General features: G+C 39.7%; 1 protein-coding gene across 2 annotated transcripts in view; it reads right to left on the minus strand.

Annotated features, from left to right (window-relative positions):
• Positions 1–3,811: 3,811 nt before the first annotated feature.
• Positions 3,812–21,452, minus strand: part of TMEM67 (transmembrane protein 67) — a 31,812-nt gene continuing 14,171 nt past the window's right edge. The window contains exons 15-28 of one of the 2 annotated variants that reach the window (XM_081013316.1): positions 20,009–20,065; positions 19,801–19,899; positions 18,185–18,283; positions 17,710–17,796; positions 15,969–16,068; positions 14,921–15,060; positions 13,657–13,797; positions 12,487–12,567; positions 11,406–11,522; positions 10,661–10,777; positions 9,063–9,167; positions 8,431–8,533; positions 6,730–6,872; positions 3,812–4,046 (exon numbers count right to left, since the gene is read on the minus strand). In XM_081013316.1, coding sequence (XP_080869442.1) covers positions 3,966–4,046; positions 6,730–6,872; positions 8,431–8,533; positions 9,063–9,167; positions 10,661–10,777; positions 11,406–11,522; positions 12,487–12,567; positions 13,657–13,797; positions 14,921–15,060; positions 15,969–16,068; positions 17,710–17,796; positions 18,185–18,283; positions 19,801–19,899; positions 20,009–20,065 — 1,470 coding nt within the window. In that variant the 3' untranslated portion in view covers positions 3,812–3,965. Of the gene's footprint in view, positions 4,047–6,729; positions 6,892–8,430; positions 8,534–9,062; positions 9,168–10,660; positions 10,778–11,405; positions 11,523–12,486; positions 12,568–13,656; positions 13,798–14,920; positions 15,061–15,968; positions 16,069–17,709; positions 17,797–18,184; positions 18,284–19,800; positions 19,900–20,008; positions 20,066–21,452 lie in introns of those variants that run through there. The other variant, XM_081013317.1, reaches the window with a different exon arrangement.

Here is a 21,452-nt window from a genome sequence, read left to right on the forward strand (position 1 = left end):
CCTAAAGGCACAGCAACAAGAAGCAGGTTCAAAACTGCCTCCCAGATTTGCTGCTTGATGCAGCTTTCTCACATTGCCTGATGCTTAGAAAGCATCACTGCCCAAGCCCCAGAAAGTCTTAATCCATTACATGTCCTTGAAGACAGTTCAGCACTTGCTGTATTTATTTACTCAGCAAACAGCCTCTCCACTGATTTCAAAGCCAATGGGATGTTTGTTCTTTCTGTTAAAGATATATATTAGGGAAACAATTGTTTTGCAATACAGCGCTGTTTGAAAATGTATCTCAGCAGGTGAAGATTGTTAATGGCGGTTTCTACACTGTGTGGTGCCATTAAGTGTTCATGCCCATGTGCTCTTCTGTTTGTGTACTAGAGACAATTTATTTGCATCCAGAGATTTAACTTCTAGAAAGAGAGCTGAATGCTGAAGAAGGAGAATGCCAGCACCTCACGCTAACAAAATACGGACATCTCCAAAAGACCAGTGGTTAAACCAGGAGTTAGGGACTGTTGGGCTTAATGCCTTTTGTCTAAATAGGGCAGGGATTGGGGAGCCAGTGGCCCTACATGTGTTGTTGGACTCCAACTCCCATTAGCCTCAATGGCCAATGGTTAGGGATGATGGGAGTTGTAGTCCAGGAACATCTGGAGGGGCATAGATTTCCCCATGTCTGGAACAGGGTGACCTGGTTGAAATCAAGGACAAGGCATAAAACCAAGGGTTGAAAACCCTTTGGGGCCCATGGGATAATTTCCAAACCAGAGAAAATGTTGAGGATACCTTGCACACATAAGCACACACCAACTGCAACAATGGAAGGTCACTTACCCCCCTCCTGGCAATGGCACAGGAAAGGGGGAGTGAGGTATAAACATGCAAGGAGAACAGCAGCAAGGAGAACAGCAACTAGCAGTGCTACACAGTAGATGGCTGGGTAGGGATTGGAGGAAATTTGTGCTTGAAATCCTGGAGAGCTGCTGCCATGAGTGTGTACAATACTGAGTTAGGTACACCAATGGTCTGAATCAGTACAGAGTTTCCTATGTTCCCATCATCTATCACCCTTTTTGATTATATTGTTTTAAAACCATGGAGACCATCTGACATTTGCATTGGTTTCAGTCACTTTGAGTCCAGTAGGTTCATCCTAAACCAGTCGCCATAGAAGAGAACTAAAAGGCTTGCAAACCATTTTTGTTGGTTCAGCCTCAACATTAGACATAAAGAGGTGATGATGGTATCTCAAAATCGCCCTTATCCATTGCACTTGTTCCCCCCACCAGAAGAAGGATTTAACCACTGTGCCCTGTGCTCTTGTAAACCAGACTATTGCAACATACTCTGATTGGGGTTGACCTTGAGGAGTGCTTGAAAGTACCAGCTGCTGCAGGATTTGGCAGCTCACTGCTAGATGGGCATGGGCTGCCAGACTTAGTTAAGATTTATTTTTAAACTGCATTATTTCACTTCTGGACACTCTTCAAGGGGCTGGCTTTGACCTATAATGTTCTGGGACATGTAAATTGTAGGGAATTTCTCTTCCTGTGCAAACTGTCCTGAAACCTCTTTAGATTCACTGAGGAAGCTTTGCTTTGGGTTCATGTTTGCACCATCTCACATCTCTGAAACTTGTCAGTCTTGAGATTTTAACGAGTGAACATTTCAAGACAGGCATTTAGCGACCTGATTTGAAGGTTTCCCCCTATTATTATTTCATGGTATTGAAGCCTTCCTCACTTTGTTGCATTTTTAATTTTATGTAATTATAAGCTCAACTGATTTTAAGAAGGGCAAGCGGGGTGTGGGGGAGAAAGGAGCAGTGTTTTTTTGTTTTGTTTTCAGAGGATCTTGCTACAGTGGATTGGCTCAGACAAGATCACTTACAGGTCATTTTCAACACACTGATCCCAAGGCATAAATATGCCACCCATTTCTTCTTTTAAAATAATGGTGAAAAAGTATTCAATATTTTCTAAACAATTTATAACTAAGTGTTCTTTATATGAACTTTTAAGCATATGTTGTAGTGGCATTTGCCAGAGAGATGTCGTTTTCCAAGGGCCCCAAGCCTAGTATGCATGGCATTCTGAATTTAATCTACTTGATGATTCAGACAGTACAAGGCACAGGCAGGAACTCTGCTGCAGTGGAAATGCTCATTTCCTCAATTACTCATAAGTAAAATATGTTGGGAGCACAGCCTAGGAAACGTATTAGGAATGTGAAGTTTACTCTGCCAGAATTATTTTAAAGAGGCACTGAACATTTTATACTGAATGGGAAAAAGGAAAGAGCCAGTTGTTATAGTAAGGATGCACACAGAAGCAACGTGAGGAATTGATTGACATGCAGTCTGATGGAGGCTGCTTGCGTGAGGTGCCTCTTGGTGTGCTTTCTAAAATTCTCACCTTGCTCTTGCAACGGCTTCAAGGCAGGGGGAGAAATTCAAGGGGACATCTTCACAGCTGCTAGCAAATAAAAAGCAACCCTACATAATTTTTTTAAAAATATACAGCTTGTATAGACCGATGCATGCTGTCCCACACGACAAAAATTAAAATGGGCCGAACTCTTTGGAAACCCAATTCTGTAATCTGAACACACTTTAACGGTGCATGTGTAAATATTGCCACCATAAATTCAGTTCACCAGATTTCAATGAGTTTGCATTTTAGTGTGCATTGCTGCAGAAAGTCTGCAGAAAGTTCTGAGAGTCACTGGTTGTAATATTCTCTTTCTGTTAGGTCAGGCATGCCCTGTTTCTAGCCCTTGACTCCTGCAGTGGAGGCCTGTTTTGTTGTCCAAGCCACATCTACTGTTTAATTAGATCAGCACATTTGTATACTTGTCAGCATTTTTTCTTCTGTGGAAGGTGAAACCCTGTACTCCTTCACCTAATGGATCAGCAAAACTGTCAGCTAAAAAGCCAAAATTCCAGAATCCTTTTGTTGACAGTACATGAAGCCGATTGGGAAAATACACACAACATTCTTGTTTATACGAAATACAGGAACAGTAGCTAGTCAGTCATGGATATATGAACTGTGTTTTTCCACTTCAAAGCTGTTTTTAAGAGACCTCCTGATTTATTCCATCTGTGGTTCAAGCCCATACAGCAATAACAATAAGAGAGAGAGAGTGATGAGGGCTGTCCCACACAGGATTAATTTCTTCTCTCATTAAAACCTGAAATCAGGAAGTGCTTCAAATGCTCCTCTTACAAACTGGGCAAGAGCAAGGCTTCTCTTGAACTTTATGAAATCACACCTACCTCTGAAACTCTGAAAGCACAGGAACTGAGTATCTACATGCAGTTTGCTTCAGTGCCCCCTGTACTCAATCCAGCAAATTCATTGTACACAAGAACCTGAATCCTCTACCTTTTGATCATTTTCTCCATACACATCCAGCTCCTACCCACAAATCTTAAAACACTGCACAAGAGATGTACACATACAGTGGTACCTTGGGTTACATATGCTTCAGGTTACATATGCTTCAGGTTACAGACTCCGCTAACCCAGAAATATTACCTCGGGTTAAGAACTTTGCTTCAGGATGAGAACAGAAATCGTGCAGTGGCGGTGCAGCGGCAGCAGGAGGCCCCATTAGCTAAAGTGGTGCTTCAGGTTAAGAACAGTTTCAGGTTCAGAACGGACCTCCAGAACGAATTAAGTTTTTAACCCGAGGTACCACTGTACACGTAAAATATCTGCAAAACTAATGCATGGGTTCAGCTTTAATACTGACAGTGACATCTTTCTGTATCTTGGCATCCCTTTTAAGGCATGTGAATAATCACTATCCATTACAAGTAAAAATTTATTTAATCCAAAACAGCAGTTTTCAAGTACACAATATGAAAGAAAGATTCTACACATGAATATTTACAAAGTACTGCAAGCAAATCCTTTGTGTATGTGTGTCATTTTAAAGCCGTAATTAGTTCCCAGAAAGTCTTTTCATATAAGAAATCTTTCATCCACCAAAGTTTTAGATGCCAAATTCTTCTGTCCAACTGTATTACGAATGAACCTAAAAATCTGCAAAGATAAAACCAACTTCAGATGTTATGGCATAAATTGTACAAAATACTCCATGTGTAGCAGCAAATCCTTATTTGACAGGATGTTAAGCTAATGCTAGATGCTCTTTAATCTCATCTAAGGTTACTGTCTTAGATTTGTCAAGTATGATCAATCCAAGTTAAGCACCTCACATAATAAACAGTAACTGGAAAAGGCTGAAAATAAGACTTCTTGTTTGGTCACCCCAACAGTAACCTGAAAGCAAGCTGCTTTTCATAGTGAGGGGGCTGTTTACAATTTATTTCCAGACCACTCTTCTAAAAAAGAAACCACAAATTTAGTATAACAGAGCTTGTTATCAATTTCAAAACTGTGCTGTCAACTTCAAACATCTTTATTATGGGAAGATCTTCATAAAGATCATCCAGTTAATGTTACAATAGAGATGTGCGAACAAAACCAACCAACCAACCAACCAACCAACCAACCAACCAACCAGTGTTTCTATGGTTTTATTGTTACTTTGGTGTTCGTTGTCAAGGGAGCCTAGAAGAGATGCATCAAAGTGGGGCTACTCTTTGGCCTGGTCTGAGGCTCCAGCTGGTGCAAAACATTGTGACTAGACTTTTGATGGGGACAGAATATGGTCAGTGCATAATTCCATTCCTCAAAGCTTGCACTTGTTGCCCATAAGCTAGTGGTTCAGTTCAAAGTTTGTGCATTAATTCACAAGGCCCTGAACAACTTGGGTCCAGAATACCTACTCCCTTATACAGTGGAACCTCTACTCACGACCACAATCCATTCCAGAGGCCTGTCCTTATGGCAAAACGGGTCGCTGGGAGAGGCGCCGATGTGCGCATGCACGGGCAGCGATTGCCCGCGCCTGCTCATGTGCGAATGGCGGCAAACCTGCCGGTTACTCCTGGGTTTGCCCTGGTCGCAACTTGGAACGTCTGCAAGTGGAGGTGGTTGAAAGTAGAGGTTCTACTATATCCATATTTAGTCACAGAGGTCTTCAGGGAAGTCACTGTTAGTGGTTCCTCCACAGCTCAGATGCATGGTTCGTATTCAAGAGGAATGGTGTGTTCAGTATTGGTGGCCCAATTTTGTGGAACTCCCTTCTGGTTGAGGTCAGACAGCCCCCCCCCATTGAACTTCTTAAGGTTTTTGTTTTTAAATTCCAGTAGGCATTTTAATTGAAACCTGATTTTATAGTTTTATTGATTTTTACATTTTCTGTATTGTATTGCTTATACACACCATTTAGAGGTTGTCATAGCTAAACAGTATAAATGAAGGGAAAAAACCCCCAGCTTTATGACTGACCATTGTGCAGTATGTACTGTATGCCCCAGTGGTAGATGATGGGGGCCTCAGCATGATCTCATCACCAGAAATGAAGAGAAACAGCCACCAATCGTAGCAAATGCTCCCTTTCATTTGAGTCTGCCTGCAGGCAGTATGCAAGAGGCCTGTCAAGGCTAGAACTGGTTGCAGTGCCAGCACTGAATTGTGTTCTCGTACTGAGATTGGGGCTCAGTTTTATAAACTGTTTTGTCTAGGTCAGGCTAATGGGTCTGATATCCTTTCAAAATTTGGAAACTAACAAGTTTAGGAATCCTAGTTTTGAAAATCCTAGAGGCCATGTGGTAAAGCATTTTAAGAGTCAGTAGGAACTACAGCAGTCATGCACCTTTGTTGTTTGAACAATGCAGATTTTATTGGAAAGTGGGGCAGTACTAGACAGTTCTGCACTAATTGCCAGTTTGCACTAATTGACGAGCAGAGGGTGATGTTTGCAAAAGCCCATCTGAACTTACAATATCTGCTAGCACAGTACTTGAAGCAAGAAGTGGCATGACGAGATTCTAAAAATATCCTTCCTTGGGAGAGATAAATTAGCCGGGATGATAGGCCTGATACACACATACATTCTATTTGGCATATATTAGTCTTCAATGGGAAAGGTCATTAAATTTTACCATAGACCCTTTCCCTTTCTTTTCCAATGTATTTTGGGTTGGATGCAGGTTTGCAGTGAGTAGAGTTCTGCTTACATGAGATTTCACTGGAGGAAGAGAGGGGGAGAGATGATTTTTGCTCATTTCTCTTTTCCCCTATATGCCTTGAAAAACAGCTCTGGAGGGTTGGGAGATATTTGGGAGCCGCTTGGGAGGTGGTGCTTGTGTGTGTGTGTGGGGGGGGAACAGTAAAAAACATCTCTCCTACACTGCCTCCAGTAGAAACTTCCATAGCATTGGAGTCCTGTTTTGTTCCAGTGATATCCCGCTTTATCACTACCCTAAGGAGTCTCAAAGCGGCTAACAATCTCCTTTCCCTTCCTCCCCCACAACAAAAACACTGAGGTGAGTGGGGCTGAGAGGCTTCAGAGAGAAGTGTGACTAGCCCAAGGTGACCCAGCAGCTGCATGTGGAGGAGCGGGGACGCGAACCTGGTTCACCAGATTACGAGTCCACTGCTCTTAACCACTACACCACACTGGCTCTTAGGACTGCACGTTTGCAGACCTGTTTTGCTTTTTTAACAGTGCCCAGCAATCTTAGGAATAAACAAACAAGCAATTATCTGTGATGTCTAATAATACATTTTGTAGATAACTGAGAATACAAACTACTATATGCTATCATTTAAAAAACAACAACATTCTCTACTCCATTCCAATAAAGAGGCTTACCTCTTGTTGCAAATACGTCAGGACAGCTGCTAAAACAAAACTTTGGGTGGCCATATCCACGATGGTGAAAAACAGCATGTCGAAGATGAGAAGTGTGGCTTCATTGCCATAATATAGCACATCACTGAAAGAATGTCCTTCATCTGCAAATAAGGAAACAACCTGTTGAAAAACATGTATAATATCTGCATCAAAAAAGCGGTACAATGGGAGAAAAGCTTCTAGAGAATGGATAAAAACAACAAAAGTAAAACAAGTAAACTGAAACAAAAAGTTAGAAACATAATAATCTGCAATAGATACAGTTATTTCATCCCTTTACCGAGAAAGCTGCAACAACTTAATTTTATAAAATGACTTTGTATTGTATGACATCCCGTTGTGCACAGAGGTCCGTTAAGTGCTTACTGTTTAAAAATCAGAAGCAGATTACCAAGACTCATTCTGAACATTCTTACTGATCTCTCTGAGTATATTTTATTATATAACTTAGAACAACAAAAAAACAACTCCACCTCAAAATCATATGTTTTAAAGATACCAAATCCAGCATGACTAAAACATGAGCTATGCACATAAATTTCAAAATTATAGGACTAAGAATTTAGCAACCAATAAATGCCATCTAAACTTTATGGTGTCATTATCAACTACTGTTATCTGGTAACCCTTAGTTATCTGGCCAATGTAACTGTCTCAGGAACTTCTACCAGAACACTGCAGAGATTCAAGACCTTTCTGAAAATCAGTATCTATAAAAATACAGTTTGGAGCATCTGGTTTCCATTGTTTTGATAGACTTTATGGAAGAAAGTATAGTAGTCCAACTACTCCAGACATCAGCTTTAGCTGCAGCAGAACAAGTACTGAAACTAATGGCTAACACTATGACAGGTGAAACTTATTTTGTTATGCCTGTCAAGTGCAGTGCTGGAAGGACTACAAAGTTCAAGATGAAACAGGTTCTGTCTAAACAAACACTGTGGGATAAGACACCTTTGACATCTAAGTGGAAGTTTCAAGTCCTGACATCAAGTTGAGAGAGAAGGCTGGGAATGCTGTGGACATAGTGTATTTTGATCTCAGCCATCTTAATCTTGATCTCAGCCAAGGTTCTGACAAAGCCCTCCATTATATTCTTGCAGAAAAGCTAGTAGAATGTGGGCTGAGTGAGGTTACCGTTAGGTGGATTTGTAGCTGGTTGACTGATTGAGCCCAAAGAGTGCTTATTAATAGTTCCTCAAAAGTGACAAGTGGGCTGCTGCAGGATTCTGTCCTGGGCCCATTGTTGTTCAATGTCTTTATAAATGACTTGGATGAAGGAATTGAGGGGATGTGCATCAAATTTGCAGAGGACACCAATTGGGACTAGATGAGCCACTGACCTTATCCAGCAGACTCATATATTGCTAGTGAAGCTTTTCTTACATGGATGAATAACAATGTTTTTTCCTATTTCAGATATACCTTCGCTTCTCCTACTATTATGTGATTCATTTATTTGTAGGCAAATTTCATTTCTCCTAGGTACTGGAGAATTTAAACTCCATACTGCTTGATGCATTTCTGGCATGCTCCAGTAGCATTCAAGTGCTTGGTCAAAAAATAAACCACAGAAATTGCTGGGACTCTTGTAGACACAAGCCATTAGGATTCATCTGCTCACCTAACATAAAAATTTAACATCTAGATTGATAATACCATTGTAAAAGATGCTCTTTTCCATTGGTTCCATGAACTCCATTCCAAGGATTTTCTCCAGCAGCAATTTGTCCTTTACAATGTAATCCATCTCCTTATGAACCTATAAGTGGAAAAACAAAACAAACTTTTCATTATAAAAGCACTTCTAAGAAACAAAGAAAAGCACTATTTTATTTATTTAGGGGTTTATAACCCACCTTTGCACTTCAGAACAAAGAACTAAAGATGGTTGATGTAACAAATTAAAAGCAAACAACAAGAATATAGCAACTTTAGAAACACACATCAAAAGCAGCAGAATAGAAAACTACAAAAAGAAAAACATTCAGGGAGGGAGTAAAAAATAAAAATAAAATAAAAAGGATCAGGCCAAAGACTTTCCAAAAGCGAAGAAACAAAAGTTACCAAAAGGCACTGGAAAATCAACAGAGAGTAAGTAAGGTGATCTTGTATCAACTTGTTATACAAGTGATCAACATCTGTGGTGTTGACTGCAGGGCAGTGTAGCAGCATCTGCACAACACAATCTCTACTCTACAGGATCACATGAAAACAGAGGCTAAATCGCAGCCCCTTAACATCAAAAACATTATTCAATCTTTTTATTAAATGTTAATTGTGATACTCACATGATCAATAAATGAGCCTAGAAATTTATTCATGGTATGATATGCTTTAGTACTCTGCTCAAATGTAGTCGCAGATGAATTCAAAAGTCTAACAGGACCCTGTTTCTGGGGAGAAAAAGAAATACAAATGATTTTAAAATGCACGCAAGGTCTCATTTGACATAATGGATGTGTAAAATAGTTTATGGACAATCTTTGGAAGCACTGAGCTTCCTGTTCTTCTAGAGGTTTCCCACGTGTTTTGGAATCCTAGAAAATCCAAGGTCTAAAACTCACAGGAGGCCTCTGTGAATACAGGAGGCTCCCTGCTTCAGAAAATTGTCCTTAACATCATGTAAGAGTGCACAAAATTCTAAACCACTCACTGTACCCAATAATCCACTGCACCAGAAGATGGTCCTAGTAGAAGAAATTCACAGAAACACACAGCTGAAAATACAGTAAGTTCTATCAAAGTCCAGTTGTGATCTCGGTTTTTAATGACTGGTGGTATGAATACTTATTGACTGATTTAAAACATTTCTGTACAACATTTCATCAAAACTGATTCCAGGATGGAATATAGATAATAATTTTTATAAAACCTAATAAAAGGTAAAGGTAAAGGGACCCCTGACCATTAGGTCCAGTAGTGGCCGACTCTGGGGTTGCAGCGCTCATCTCGCTTTATTGGCCAAGGGAGCTGGCGTACAGCTTCCGGGTCATGTGGCCAGCATGACTAAGCCGCTTCTGGCGAACCAGAGCAGCGTATGGAAATGCCATTTACCTTCTCGTCGGAGCGGTACCTATTTATCTACTTGCACTTTGACGTGCTTTCGAACTGCTAGGTTGGCAGGAGCAGGGACCGAGCAACCGGGAGCTCACCCCATCGCGGGGATTCAAACTGCCAACCTTCTGATTGGCAAGTCCTAGGCTCTGTGGTTTAACCCACAGCGCCACCCGTGTCCCTATAAAATCTAATACAATATAGTAAAACATTCACACTAGAAATTATAATAAAAGACAGCAGATACAATTATAACACAGACTAAGGGGTTGTACAAATTAAAATGCATGGGTAAATAAACTGTACTTCTGAGGACAACACTTAAGACCAGGAACTCAGCAGAAAATGTTAAGATGTAGGCCGGCTGGTATGTGAAGAGGTGATCCCTAAGGTAGTTGGGACCCAAGTCAAGTAAGGTTTTAAAGGTATGTACCAGCACTAGAACAGCATTCAACACCATGTGTCATATCTTCAATTTCAGTTTTTGGACATCAAGGTTCTGCCACACGGATACTTAAAGGACCCAGACACAAAACAATACTCATAGACAAAAGGCACTGCTGTCCTGGGAGGCCACAGTTCACATGCAAGCATTCCATACAAAGATGCACAATGTAAACTTCACTCATATCATCTGTTTTTGTCTGTGTGTGAATGATCCATATGCACAATGAATGGTCAGAAGAATGAAGATGCCCTTGCGGTAAAGGGTATATAAGATTAAGAAAAATAGATGTGGAAGATTCTATGTCTTCTTGAACTAGAATCCATCTGGACAAGGACATTTTAAACCCAGAGGACAGCGCAGCAAGTCTGCCAATAATATACATACCCTTGTTAATGTTTCATGGATCCTGTCATACTGCTGCCTCATCTTGCTTGAAATCGAAATCTGAAAAGTCTGACCATCTGTGTTTGGTAACAAGCCTCTTTGACTACACAGATTTTCCTAAGGAAATGACATAAAGCAGAATTGCTGGAACAACTTGAACAAGGAATGAACTCAAGAATTTATTATCCATTCCGCTGAACCTGAGCAACATCTGCTTTTACCCTTTTGTACTGATAGTTAAGTTATAATAATAATAATTAATAATTATTAATGCACTGCTGTTCTGCACTAGAAATGCTATTTACAGGCCAGAGAAAATAGAAAAGGAAAAAGTGAAAAAATACAAGCTTTTAAAAATATGGGCAAGGATACAAAGGACAAATAAGTTGGGTGTGTAAAAGGGTGGTTTCTATTTGTTTCTCTGAAACATCAATACCCCATTCTGGTATGATGGATTGTTTATGAAAGAAAGAGGAGTTTCAGATGCAGTTGTTGATAAAGCATAGGAGTCAGTTCAAAATTATAAGCAAGAAAAAATATTTGAGGGTGTAAAAGGGATTCTAGAAAATGCAACCGATTTTACTGCTTGACCTACTCTTAAATCTCTCTCATCCCCCGCCCCCAAGAGTGGCAACAGTTAAGCACATATTGAAGTACAATGAAATACAAAATAACTAAAGTTCTTGTGCATGGATTCTTGATATAAGTGAGTTTTGGGATTCCCCTTCCTAGCTGTTTTACATACCGCTTCCCTCTTTAGGTTCATATTCATCTCTTCCATATTGGTATCTGAATGCCCATGCACAGACCGACCATGAATATAATACCCAAAGCATCTGTGTGACAACAGAAAGACTGAAATCTACAATGTAAGAAAAATAAAATTCAGCATCTTAAAAGATACAGATTCAAATAGTAATATAACTTTACAGTGTTTCTTTTCAATGGCTATGAAGATTCTTTGCACAAGAAAGCAAAATTCTGGACAACTAATCTATTTTGCAGTTATTATTTATGAGTTACGTTCCACCATGATGCAGTTAGTGAGATACAATATATTTTGAAATTGGGCATATCTTTCTTCTAGGCATCTATAAACCTGTGTGTGCACATCTGTGAGAAAGAGGATGTGCTTGTAGATAGTTCACCCCCCCTTCCCTACTTGACTCGTAGAGTGAGGATGAGAGGTCTGGGTTGATTCTCAAATTACTGTTGAGGGTCCTGAGTCTACTAAACTATATATAGTATTGTCTTCTCCTTGTTACACAAGTGAGAAAGACATTAAACTCTGTTGAGATTTTGGCAAAGAACTGGTGGAATAAAGAGCAGCAACTCTGGTTTATTAATTGCTATACAGTGGTGCCTCGCAAGACGAAATTAATCCGTTCCGCGAGTGTCTTCGTCTAGCGGTTTTTTCATCTTGCGAAGCAACCCTATTAGCGGCTTAACGGATTAGCGCTATTAGCGGTTTAGCGGCTATTAAAGGCTTATCGGCTTATCGGATTAGCTGCTAAAAGGCTATTAAAGGCTTAGCGGCTTAGATAAAGGGGGGGGGGGAAGCAGAAAAAAAAATCTCAAGACTCGCAAGACATTTTCGTCTTGCAAAGCAAGCCCATAGGGAAATTCGTCCTGCGAAGCAACTCAAAAACGGAAAACCCTTTCGTCTAGCGGGTTTTCCGACTTACGAGGCATTTGTCTTGCGGGGCACCACTGTACTATGCTAACTGTTAGAACAAAACTAACTACATCTTTATAGCATTCTAAAGCATTAACATACTTCACAGAGAAAGCCACTAATTGGAAGCATAAAATGATCGAATACTTACATTGCTCATACAGCACAAGTCGACAAACTGCCTTATCTTATCTTCTATAAATCTTTCATAGAAGACAGAAAAGTATATCACCTGTAACAAATCAGATTTACTAATGAATTAATGACGTGCACTTTCAATTTCTCTGCTTTAGGAGCCAGTTTTAAACAGAAACAGTCATAAGAGTATAAGCCATGAGCTGCCTGTTATGCCACTGTTTTATAAAGTCCAAGGCATTCTGCCTCCTCCAAAGAAGATGGGGGTAATTTAGAAAAGAAGCAAAAGCTGGGATGTAGTGTGTTGATCTCAAATTACTTCAGTCTGGGATGCTGGGCAGTTGTATATGTTTTGTCTGCCCCTATGTTGTTGACCAGGCATAGGCCCTCCAGATGTTTTGGGACTACAACTCCCATCATCCCTAGCTAACAGGGTCAGTGGTCAGGGATAATGGGAATTGTAGTCTCAAAACATCTGGAGGGCAGAGTTTGCCTATGCCTGTTCTTGACTAATGACCTAGAGGTGACTTAGCGATTCTGGGGTTTTTTTGTGTTTTTTCCTTTCTTGAGAAATCTGGAAACTGCACTCTCAGTTGAGCATTCCTGCTGCTGCTGCTCCTCCCCTCCTTTGTTTTTATTCTCTTTCAACTATGTGTGAAAACTGCAAGAAGAGGCCCATTCTTTGTTTTGTCTTCAATAATCTTCCCTTATCTGAGGATTCTGTTTGAACTATTTCCAATAGCACATGTATTTCAAATTGCAATTAGATATTTTAAACCACTTTTTTCCCAAGTAACTTTTGAATTTTCCAAAGTTCAAATGCACCAATAGAATTCCAGCAGAAAGTTGATTTTCCACTGTATATTCACAGGTATGTCACACAGCAGGTATGCACACACGTGTACAAACAAGTTTTGTTAGAGCAGATCACTAACACCAATTGAGGCCTTTTATGCTAATAATTGATGGATGTCAACTTCTACGTTCTTCCCAATGAAAACAGATCTCCAAATAATCACCTCTAAAGAAAAATATAGAAACACACAAATACTTAGTTTGTGCCTTTCCAAGGACATCCAATACAACCAGAATTATAATCTTTTAACAACAACAAAATCAACAAAGGCAAATCTGTATAACTTGAAGTGAAGACAGTTAAATATATAGTGGTAATGGAAAGGTCTACCTGTATTATGGCAATCACTAGCCAAAGGACAGCAGACACGCCAAATCTCAGAATACGACTCCAGGGAGCTATGTAACTTTCTGGGCTCCTTTTAAGACTGGAAGAAGAATCCATTAAGGCCAGATTTGAAAACCCCACAACCTGAAAGCGTAATTTTGAAAATACCAAAAGGTATCTCATTAGTAATCTGCATTAACAAAGATCTTCTAAATTGCTGGACTTATTGTGTTCTGTTATTTTAGTGTATATCTTTGACCATGAGGTAATATTTTATTGATCTATACTTTTATTCAGATAAAAATAATAATTCTACACATGGTACAGAAAGACTTGCAATGATGATGCAGATGTAGTGGATTATGCTAGATAAAACCGGAAGAGGATTCTATAAAATCAAAATATAACAATTTCATGAGCTGTACTTTCAGCTCCCTTCCAAAGCCAGCTGAGCCATTTTTAGTTAAGACTTAGCAAAAATTAATACTAGAACAGGATAATTTTAGCTCCGGAACTTAAAGATTTGACCATTCCGATGAATGAACATTGATTGTAATTCTGCTTTATGATGTCAAGTATTTAGCTGAGCAGCTTGCTTCACTTCCTGCATCATAAGTATCACTTGGCAGCCAAGAATCGAATCTGCAAAGTATTGTTATGGAAAAGCAAGTCTAAAATGAAGGCAATACTAGTAATAGCTCTGCAGGTTGCACAGAAACAGCAATAACAGAGCTCTTGTCCTGTTCACTAATAATATATGCACAAGACAATTAGTCCTCACCTGCCTTCTCATTATGTGTGCAGGAGAAAGCATTTGCTAATCATTTAATTCAGCTAGAACAAGTATTTCAGCTGATGCTGCATGATGAATAGATTATAACTGACGTCTAGTTGTGTCATGCTATTTGTTTTTAAGATACAACTTCTGTGGCTCACACTAAGTACATAGATAACAGAACTAAAACTGAACTATGGGAGCTCATAATAAAAAAAGAAGCAGCACACCAGCACACAATATAACCATTGGGTTGTATCCGACCAAGTTGCCCTGTTAACGCACATACTTCCTACAAATCTGCTTGGGAAAGGTTGGGGAACCCCCAGAACAGTTGAGGGATTGTACAGAAGGAGCAGAGGGGAAGTCCTGTTGTGCAGGCAGAAGTCCCTGCACGAATGGGATGACTTCATTGGTTACATCCCATCAGTTTACCCAACTTCTTTAGAAAGATCAAAAATCAAGTGAATGATAATGAAATCTGAAAGTCACCTCTAAGAAGAAGAGAATAGCAAGCACTTGGAAGAGAGGATTTATTTTCCTGATGGTTTGAATTTCATTCCACTCATTTGCTATGAAATACGTTCTCCATATGCTGACAGGTGCAGAAATACTTCTTACGCCATTTTCTCCTGTGGAGAAGCATAGTTCAAACTGTAAAGATCTTAAATGTTATTTCTTTATATCCTGCTTTTCCAGCTTAAATAGCTTCCACAAAGCAGCTTGCATCTATTAAAATACATTTTAACACAATATAATAAACAGTAATCTCAAAAACAAGCTATAATATAAAGACTTATAAAATACATTAAGACAGGAAAACTAAAGACAGAAGAATTAAAAATATCCCAATCCAAATAATGTAAAAGACCAAGAAAGAAACCGTAAAAAAACTTCAAACCATTATCAGTAATTAAAAGCAGATAGGAATAAAAAGGTATTTAATGCCTGTTTGAAAGCAATTAAAAATTGAAGGCCAAACATACATCCCATGTGAGGGGGACACAATAGTGTGTCTGTGACCAGGCTTCTGGAGCCAATCTTAGGGCCCCAGCTAGTTTATATACGTCACAAATCATTTAGTGCTTTAAAAGGAAGCCATAGGCATAGGAACATGGCCAGTTATTAGTGGCAGCACAAAGGGTGGTATCCAATGCAAAAGTTCTTTTAGCACAAGGACTTCAGACTCTGCGAGGAAACTCTCCATTCTCTCCATACACCCCCTAAATGTCTTCTGCAGAGGATGCCAGGGGCACACGGGGAGAGGAGGCGGTGGCGGGGGGGGGGGAGTTCTGTTGCACAGGTGGAAATCCTTGCGTCAACAGCGCTACTTCGTTAGATGTTGCCCACATTCAAATAAAACAGTATCTTAACTGACTACAGCTGGGACATGGAAATATTCCTAATTTTGGGGGGCTATTCCATACATTCACGTAGAAAAGGGATGGTAAGCCTGTGGCTATCTGGATACTGCAACTCCCATCATCCCTGGCCATTAACAATGCTGACTAGGGCTGACAGAAGCTGTAGGAACACATACCTTCAACTGCTTTAAGAACTTTTCCTTTAGGGCGCTCCCAGTCGATGAAAAAGATATCTACTGTAAGTTGGGAAACAAGCAGATGCAAAAACTGCAGTGCCTAAGGAAACCATTTAATGAAACAAAAATAAACCTAAATTAGCATTTAGGAAAGGAAGACAACTAATTAAAAACAGGAAGTCATCATTCAGAATTGTACAATTTCTGTTGCAATCCAGAAAAAATAGGATAAAAACTCATTCCTGATCAATATTTCCACTTCTTATATCCATCAACAGGAGCTGGCTGCATTAGGGTTGGTGGTGGCAACTGAAGATCACGGGTAGAATATTAAAGTGTAATTCCACTTGAAAAACTTGCTGCTAGTTTGGCAATTTAACTCATCCCTGCTCTGAAACTATCACAAATTTGTAAACAGGGTCAGTTAAAAAATCGGAACTTTTAACTTCCAAAGATTGCTGTGAAAGAACATGTGCTTACACCTGTCCCCCTGAAATCTATGGGACTGTCGCTGTGTAAATCCTACTCACATGGAGATGCAAGTTCCATTGAGTTCAATGGGACATAAGAACATTAGAAGACCACTGCTGGATCAGACCAAAGGCCTCCCTAGTTCAACATACTGATCTCCAAGAGGCTAACCTGATGCCCATAGTTTGTAGCATAGCTGTGGTTAGCCAGTGGCAGTTTTCCCTCTGCAAAAACAGACTGGATATTGGGTTGCATCCAATGCTCTTCCTCTACTCTTCCAGGGCCCTTAAAACATCTGGAGCAGATTTTGAGAGAGCATGGGGTGCTGAAGGGAAGAGGAGAGGAGAGGAGCCTTTTGTTGCCCAAGTGGAAATCTGCTGCATTAGTGGGACAGCAATGTTGGATATGAAACATTGTATTCCAACTCAAGTTTTATTTCATTTGAAAAAAATACTTTTGTTTAGCTTTAAAACATTGAAAGACAAATGTGCCCTGTTAGTGTCAATAACCCATTATTTCTATATTGCCAGGCAGCAGCTGGGGTGAGGGTATGAATGGGAGAGTGTGGCTTGCCACAGTCCTCCAATGGTAGTCCATTGTTACTACTACAGTTTAGAGGCGGGGCTGAGTCTGGCTTGGCTTTCTAGTCAAAATTCTGCATACAAGTCCCCTCTCAAGTTCTAGCAAAGGCCAGTCTCCTTAATTTGCCTGTTTCTGCTGTTAGGTCTCTCTTTTTAAAATCTTTTGCTATTGGAAGACAAATAAAGAAGTGATACCTTACCACTGAAACCATCTTTCTTTCTCTAGAAAACAGCAGAACTGGAGAGAACTGCAGCTTGTGCTAAAAATGCTAACCCTGATACAATTTTTCATTTAGAAGACAAAATTAACCACAGTATTAATTAATTATTAGGGCTCTGCACAAGGCTCCCCCTACCCTTGAGATTTGGATGACCCTCCCAGGGCTAACCTGGGAGGCACTCACCCCACCATGGATCCAGTTCCAACATAGTTTGGGGGGCAAGGCTTATGTTTAATTCGTTAAAAAAAAACTAATAAAACATTCCTCTCCCAACTGACGAGGGGAGGGGTCTGCAGAGAATTTGCTTGCAAAAGAGTTCCCTGTGTCAGGAAGTATTGGTACCTCTGCTTAACAGCAAGAGGCTTCTCTGCTTCTCTGTATCCGACTCATCTGATGCCTGAGTCCCTCTGAACAAGCCAGTTTCTGCTCAGGGCTCAGACAACTCCAGAGCATGGCCCAACTGCTTACCTTAAGAGCAAAAGCACATCCAATGTAAGAAACAAAATTGTCTTCTTGACTTGGTAATGGTAAGAGAACAGAGACATACTGCTGTGCCTGTGGAGTGAAGGGTCTTCATTAAATCAAAGAAGCTGTAACTACATGTATGTTGAATCATAGCATACAATTTCTACAACTAAATTTAAAATAGTGGTTGCTTTTGCCAAAGTTACCAGAGCTTGATGAAAATTAGGATTTGGAGCATTTTTTTTATAAAAAAAACTATCTCTATTGACTACTGCATGCACATTTAAAGTTAGAGGAAGAGGTAAAGTATAAAGGACAAATACAGAGAATATTTTACAGGTACAACTTGCCTCAATGGTCTGGTGAGAAAAGCAAAAAGGGAAAACAAAACACACAAACATTTAGATGTCATATCTAACATTTATATGTGCACAATTGTTTATTCATCTTTAAAGAAACACAATATGATGAAACTTACTTTGAAAAATATAAGCCAATATATCCCTGTTCCCACTGAGATGATGAAGAAAACATTTGCAAGGTCACCAGAGTAGAACAGCAAGAACTTCAGAACTGTCTACAACACCAGAGTACAAATGTGTTAGGTGCAATTACAGAAAGGTGTCCCAACAGAGACAGACAGAAATTATATTCTTACACAGTGTCTCTACACCTGTATCTAGTAACTTTATGCAGTGATTCAGCTATAGCCTTAAAAATGAAATTAAAAAATCACTTCTTGAAAGACTCCGCGTAATCTCTTTTTATAAAAGCAACCATTATCAAATAAAAAGAGGAGCAGCTAAAGAATAATACAATTATTCTTCATTTGTTTTGAATTCCAAGGATGATCTGCAGCCATCACTTCATAGTTATAACAGTAAGACAAAGAAAGTCAGGATTTTCCCTGTCATCCTGATATGTGTAAGCATCATGAACAAGTACTATGGATCCAGTGCCCAACTATTTATTTCCATAAGCCACCAATACAGCAGATCTTCATTAGCAGTAGACTCAGCCTTCCCTGATCCACCAGACCTACTTGGTCATCCCTGACTGAACCCTTCTACTATTACTATTATTATTTTAATTTATTGCCTGCACTTCACCCCTACAGATCCAGGGCAGATTACAACAATTTAAAATACAACATTTAAAACAGTTTAGAACAGCTTACAGTCACAAAAAGACTAGAAGGTAAAAGCTTGAAGGTCAGGTTCAGTGTTTTTAGCTCAGGCTCCCATTTTGTGCTTCTTAGCTTTTCTTTCCTCCCAGCCTATATCTAGCCTGGGGGAGCTCCGGAAGTCAGAGAGGGAGAACAAACTGCATGCAGAAAGCCCAAGAAGTGATTCCCAGCACCTCCGGGTAAGACTGAGAAAGACTCTGGTCTCAAACCCTGGGAGGCTGCTGCCATTTAGAGTAACAATATTGACCAAGAGGGACTGATTTGGCAAAAGACAGATTTCTGTGGTCCATTACTCCCCACTTGCCAGTCTCTGCTTCCTTAGACTATCTGCAACTTTGGCTTCATTGATCTCTGGCTCTTCTTCATACAACTTACTATGATGTGACCATCTTTCTGGTTCACAATCCCGACTTTTTCTGGCCATAAACAGTTTCCTAGTGGGTCTCCTTCCACATTTCACCAAAATCCTCCATGATCTGTAAAGATTCTCAGGGGTTCAAACCAGATACCGTATAACAGCCATATTCTCCCAACATCTCCCTAGATCTATTTACCCAAGTTAACCCCCAGTATCTACTCTGATGCTTTTCTCAACATGAGACATGAAAGGCACAGAAGACCTACGATCGGAAACATATATCCTGCAACAGTTGGTATGGTGTAGTATAGTGGTTAAGTGTGTGTACTACTTAAGTCCTCAGTCATTAACACGCTAGGATTTAATTAACCTTTGCCCTCCCCATTCCATTATATAGGAATAATAATAATGACCAATTTACAAAAATTGTAAAGTACAAAAATTACTGGGTTTATGTACATGAAGAACTTTGGATACCTCCAAACTGATATAAAACTGTAAATATTATGTGTAAAAAGTATTATCTGCTAGGATTCCTGATCGTTCATACCTGTAGGTCAATCATGGGGCTCCCTATACGCCTCTTCCAGCCAGCTGTCTTGAGAAGGGACCATAGAACTGCCAGGCCACCCAAAACACCTAGAGCTATCTGCAGGAAAAGATAAATAAATCAAGAGTTATGCTTCTGCTGCATTTTGTACAGAAATCAGCAAGCATACAGTAAAGGAATTAACATTTGATGAGGAGAGAAAACTTACATCAGTCTGAATGCGAGCCTCCGACTGGTTCATTTCATAGTTGACTGAGAAGGAAACCTGAACAGTGAAACAATTCCATTAACACTCCAATAAATCATTCTATCCTGAATGCCACATTTCATGCTGCATTAAATTACAATACATAAAAAATAAATAAGTAAAACAGAATGTTAAGTTAAGGGTCGCTAATTCGATGTGTTGAGCACTTTTAAAAGTTTTGGCACAAGAATTTGTTGGCATGAAAGGATGAAAAGAGGGAGAATTACATTAAGAAAAGATGTGCTTGCATAGCTTTTCCAGTAGAAACCATGGAGTTTACTGAAAGGAATGAATAACACAGTCATTGACAACAGAAATACTAGTTTTGCATGAAAATTGCCTGCAATTGTATGAAATTATTTTTAACCGAGGAATGAATACAGTGTTGGAAATGCTTGCCAATATCTATGGTCTACATACAGAATTTTATCTGGGATTTGGAAGATACTACAACAGATTACTTATGCCAATACTCAGTAAGTGAACTTTGCAAAATTTGTAGATAGTTTGGTTTGGGAATTATGGAGTTAATTTACTTCCTAATGCCAACATTGACTGGCAGGTATTCACTTCAGCAGGCATTAAAAGTATGGATTTCAGGCAGTCTGACTTGCAGAGGGAATTAAGACTAAAGTGTACTTTCTTGATGTTTGGTTTGGGATATAAGAAACAGGGTAGCCTTGAGAGATAGAGAGGTGGCTCCCAGGAAGATCTGAAGAATTTCAAGCTCCCTATCAGAATTTTAGCCAGCAGGAAGCCTTTTTGATAAAATTAGCTAGATGTGTTCATCCTGTTTTAATTATCCTTTTGCTCTTTTGGGATTGATTTGTGTGCTTGCAACCATTCAGAAGATAATTTTTTTACCTAAGATTAATCTGCTTGCTAAGTAAGCTTTAAAATTTGGTTCATAAAGCCTTGTGGTCTCTGTGTGTCTATTATGCCACGCTACCTAAAGATGATGTCGTCAAGACCCAGGAAAGCTTTGGGCTGTTTGGTAGAGGCAGCCACTGGTAGCAGTGAACCAGGGTGTAGCTGGGGACATGTGACACCACTACTGAATCCTATCTAGCAATCACTGCTCCTGCAATGAGTTGGTTGCAATTATAAGGCTGAGCTTTTATTATTTTTGGGGCAAAGTTAAGTTTTTAAGCTATTTGGGGGGAAATAAAAAAACCAAAAATACACACCACTTCCCATATGGGCTGCCATACAACTGGGTTTCCCTGGACATTTCAAGCGATTTTTGAAAATTCCACCCAGACGCCATTTTTGAAGGATGAATCCCACCTATGTCCAGGAAATTCCAGATGCAGCCCTATTTAGGAACCAAGAAGTAAGAGGAGGAGAGGACCAGGACCATACACATGAGAATGTAAGAAAAACCAACTGAATCAGGCCAAATGTA

Source organism: Podarcis pityusensis (genome assembly GCF_964106645.2).
Source record: "Podarcis pityusensis genome assembly, chromosome: 7".
NCBI lineage: Eukaryota > Metazoa > Chordata > Lepidosauria > Squamata > Lacertidae > Podarcis > Podarcis pityusensis.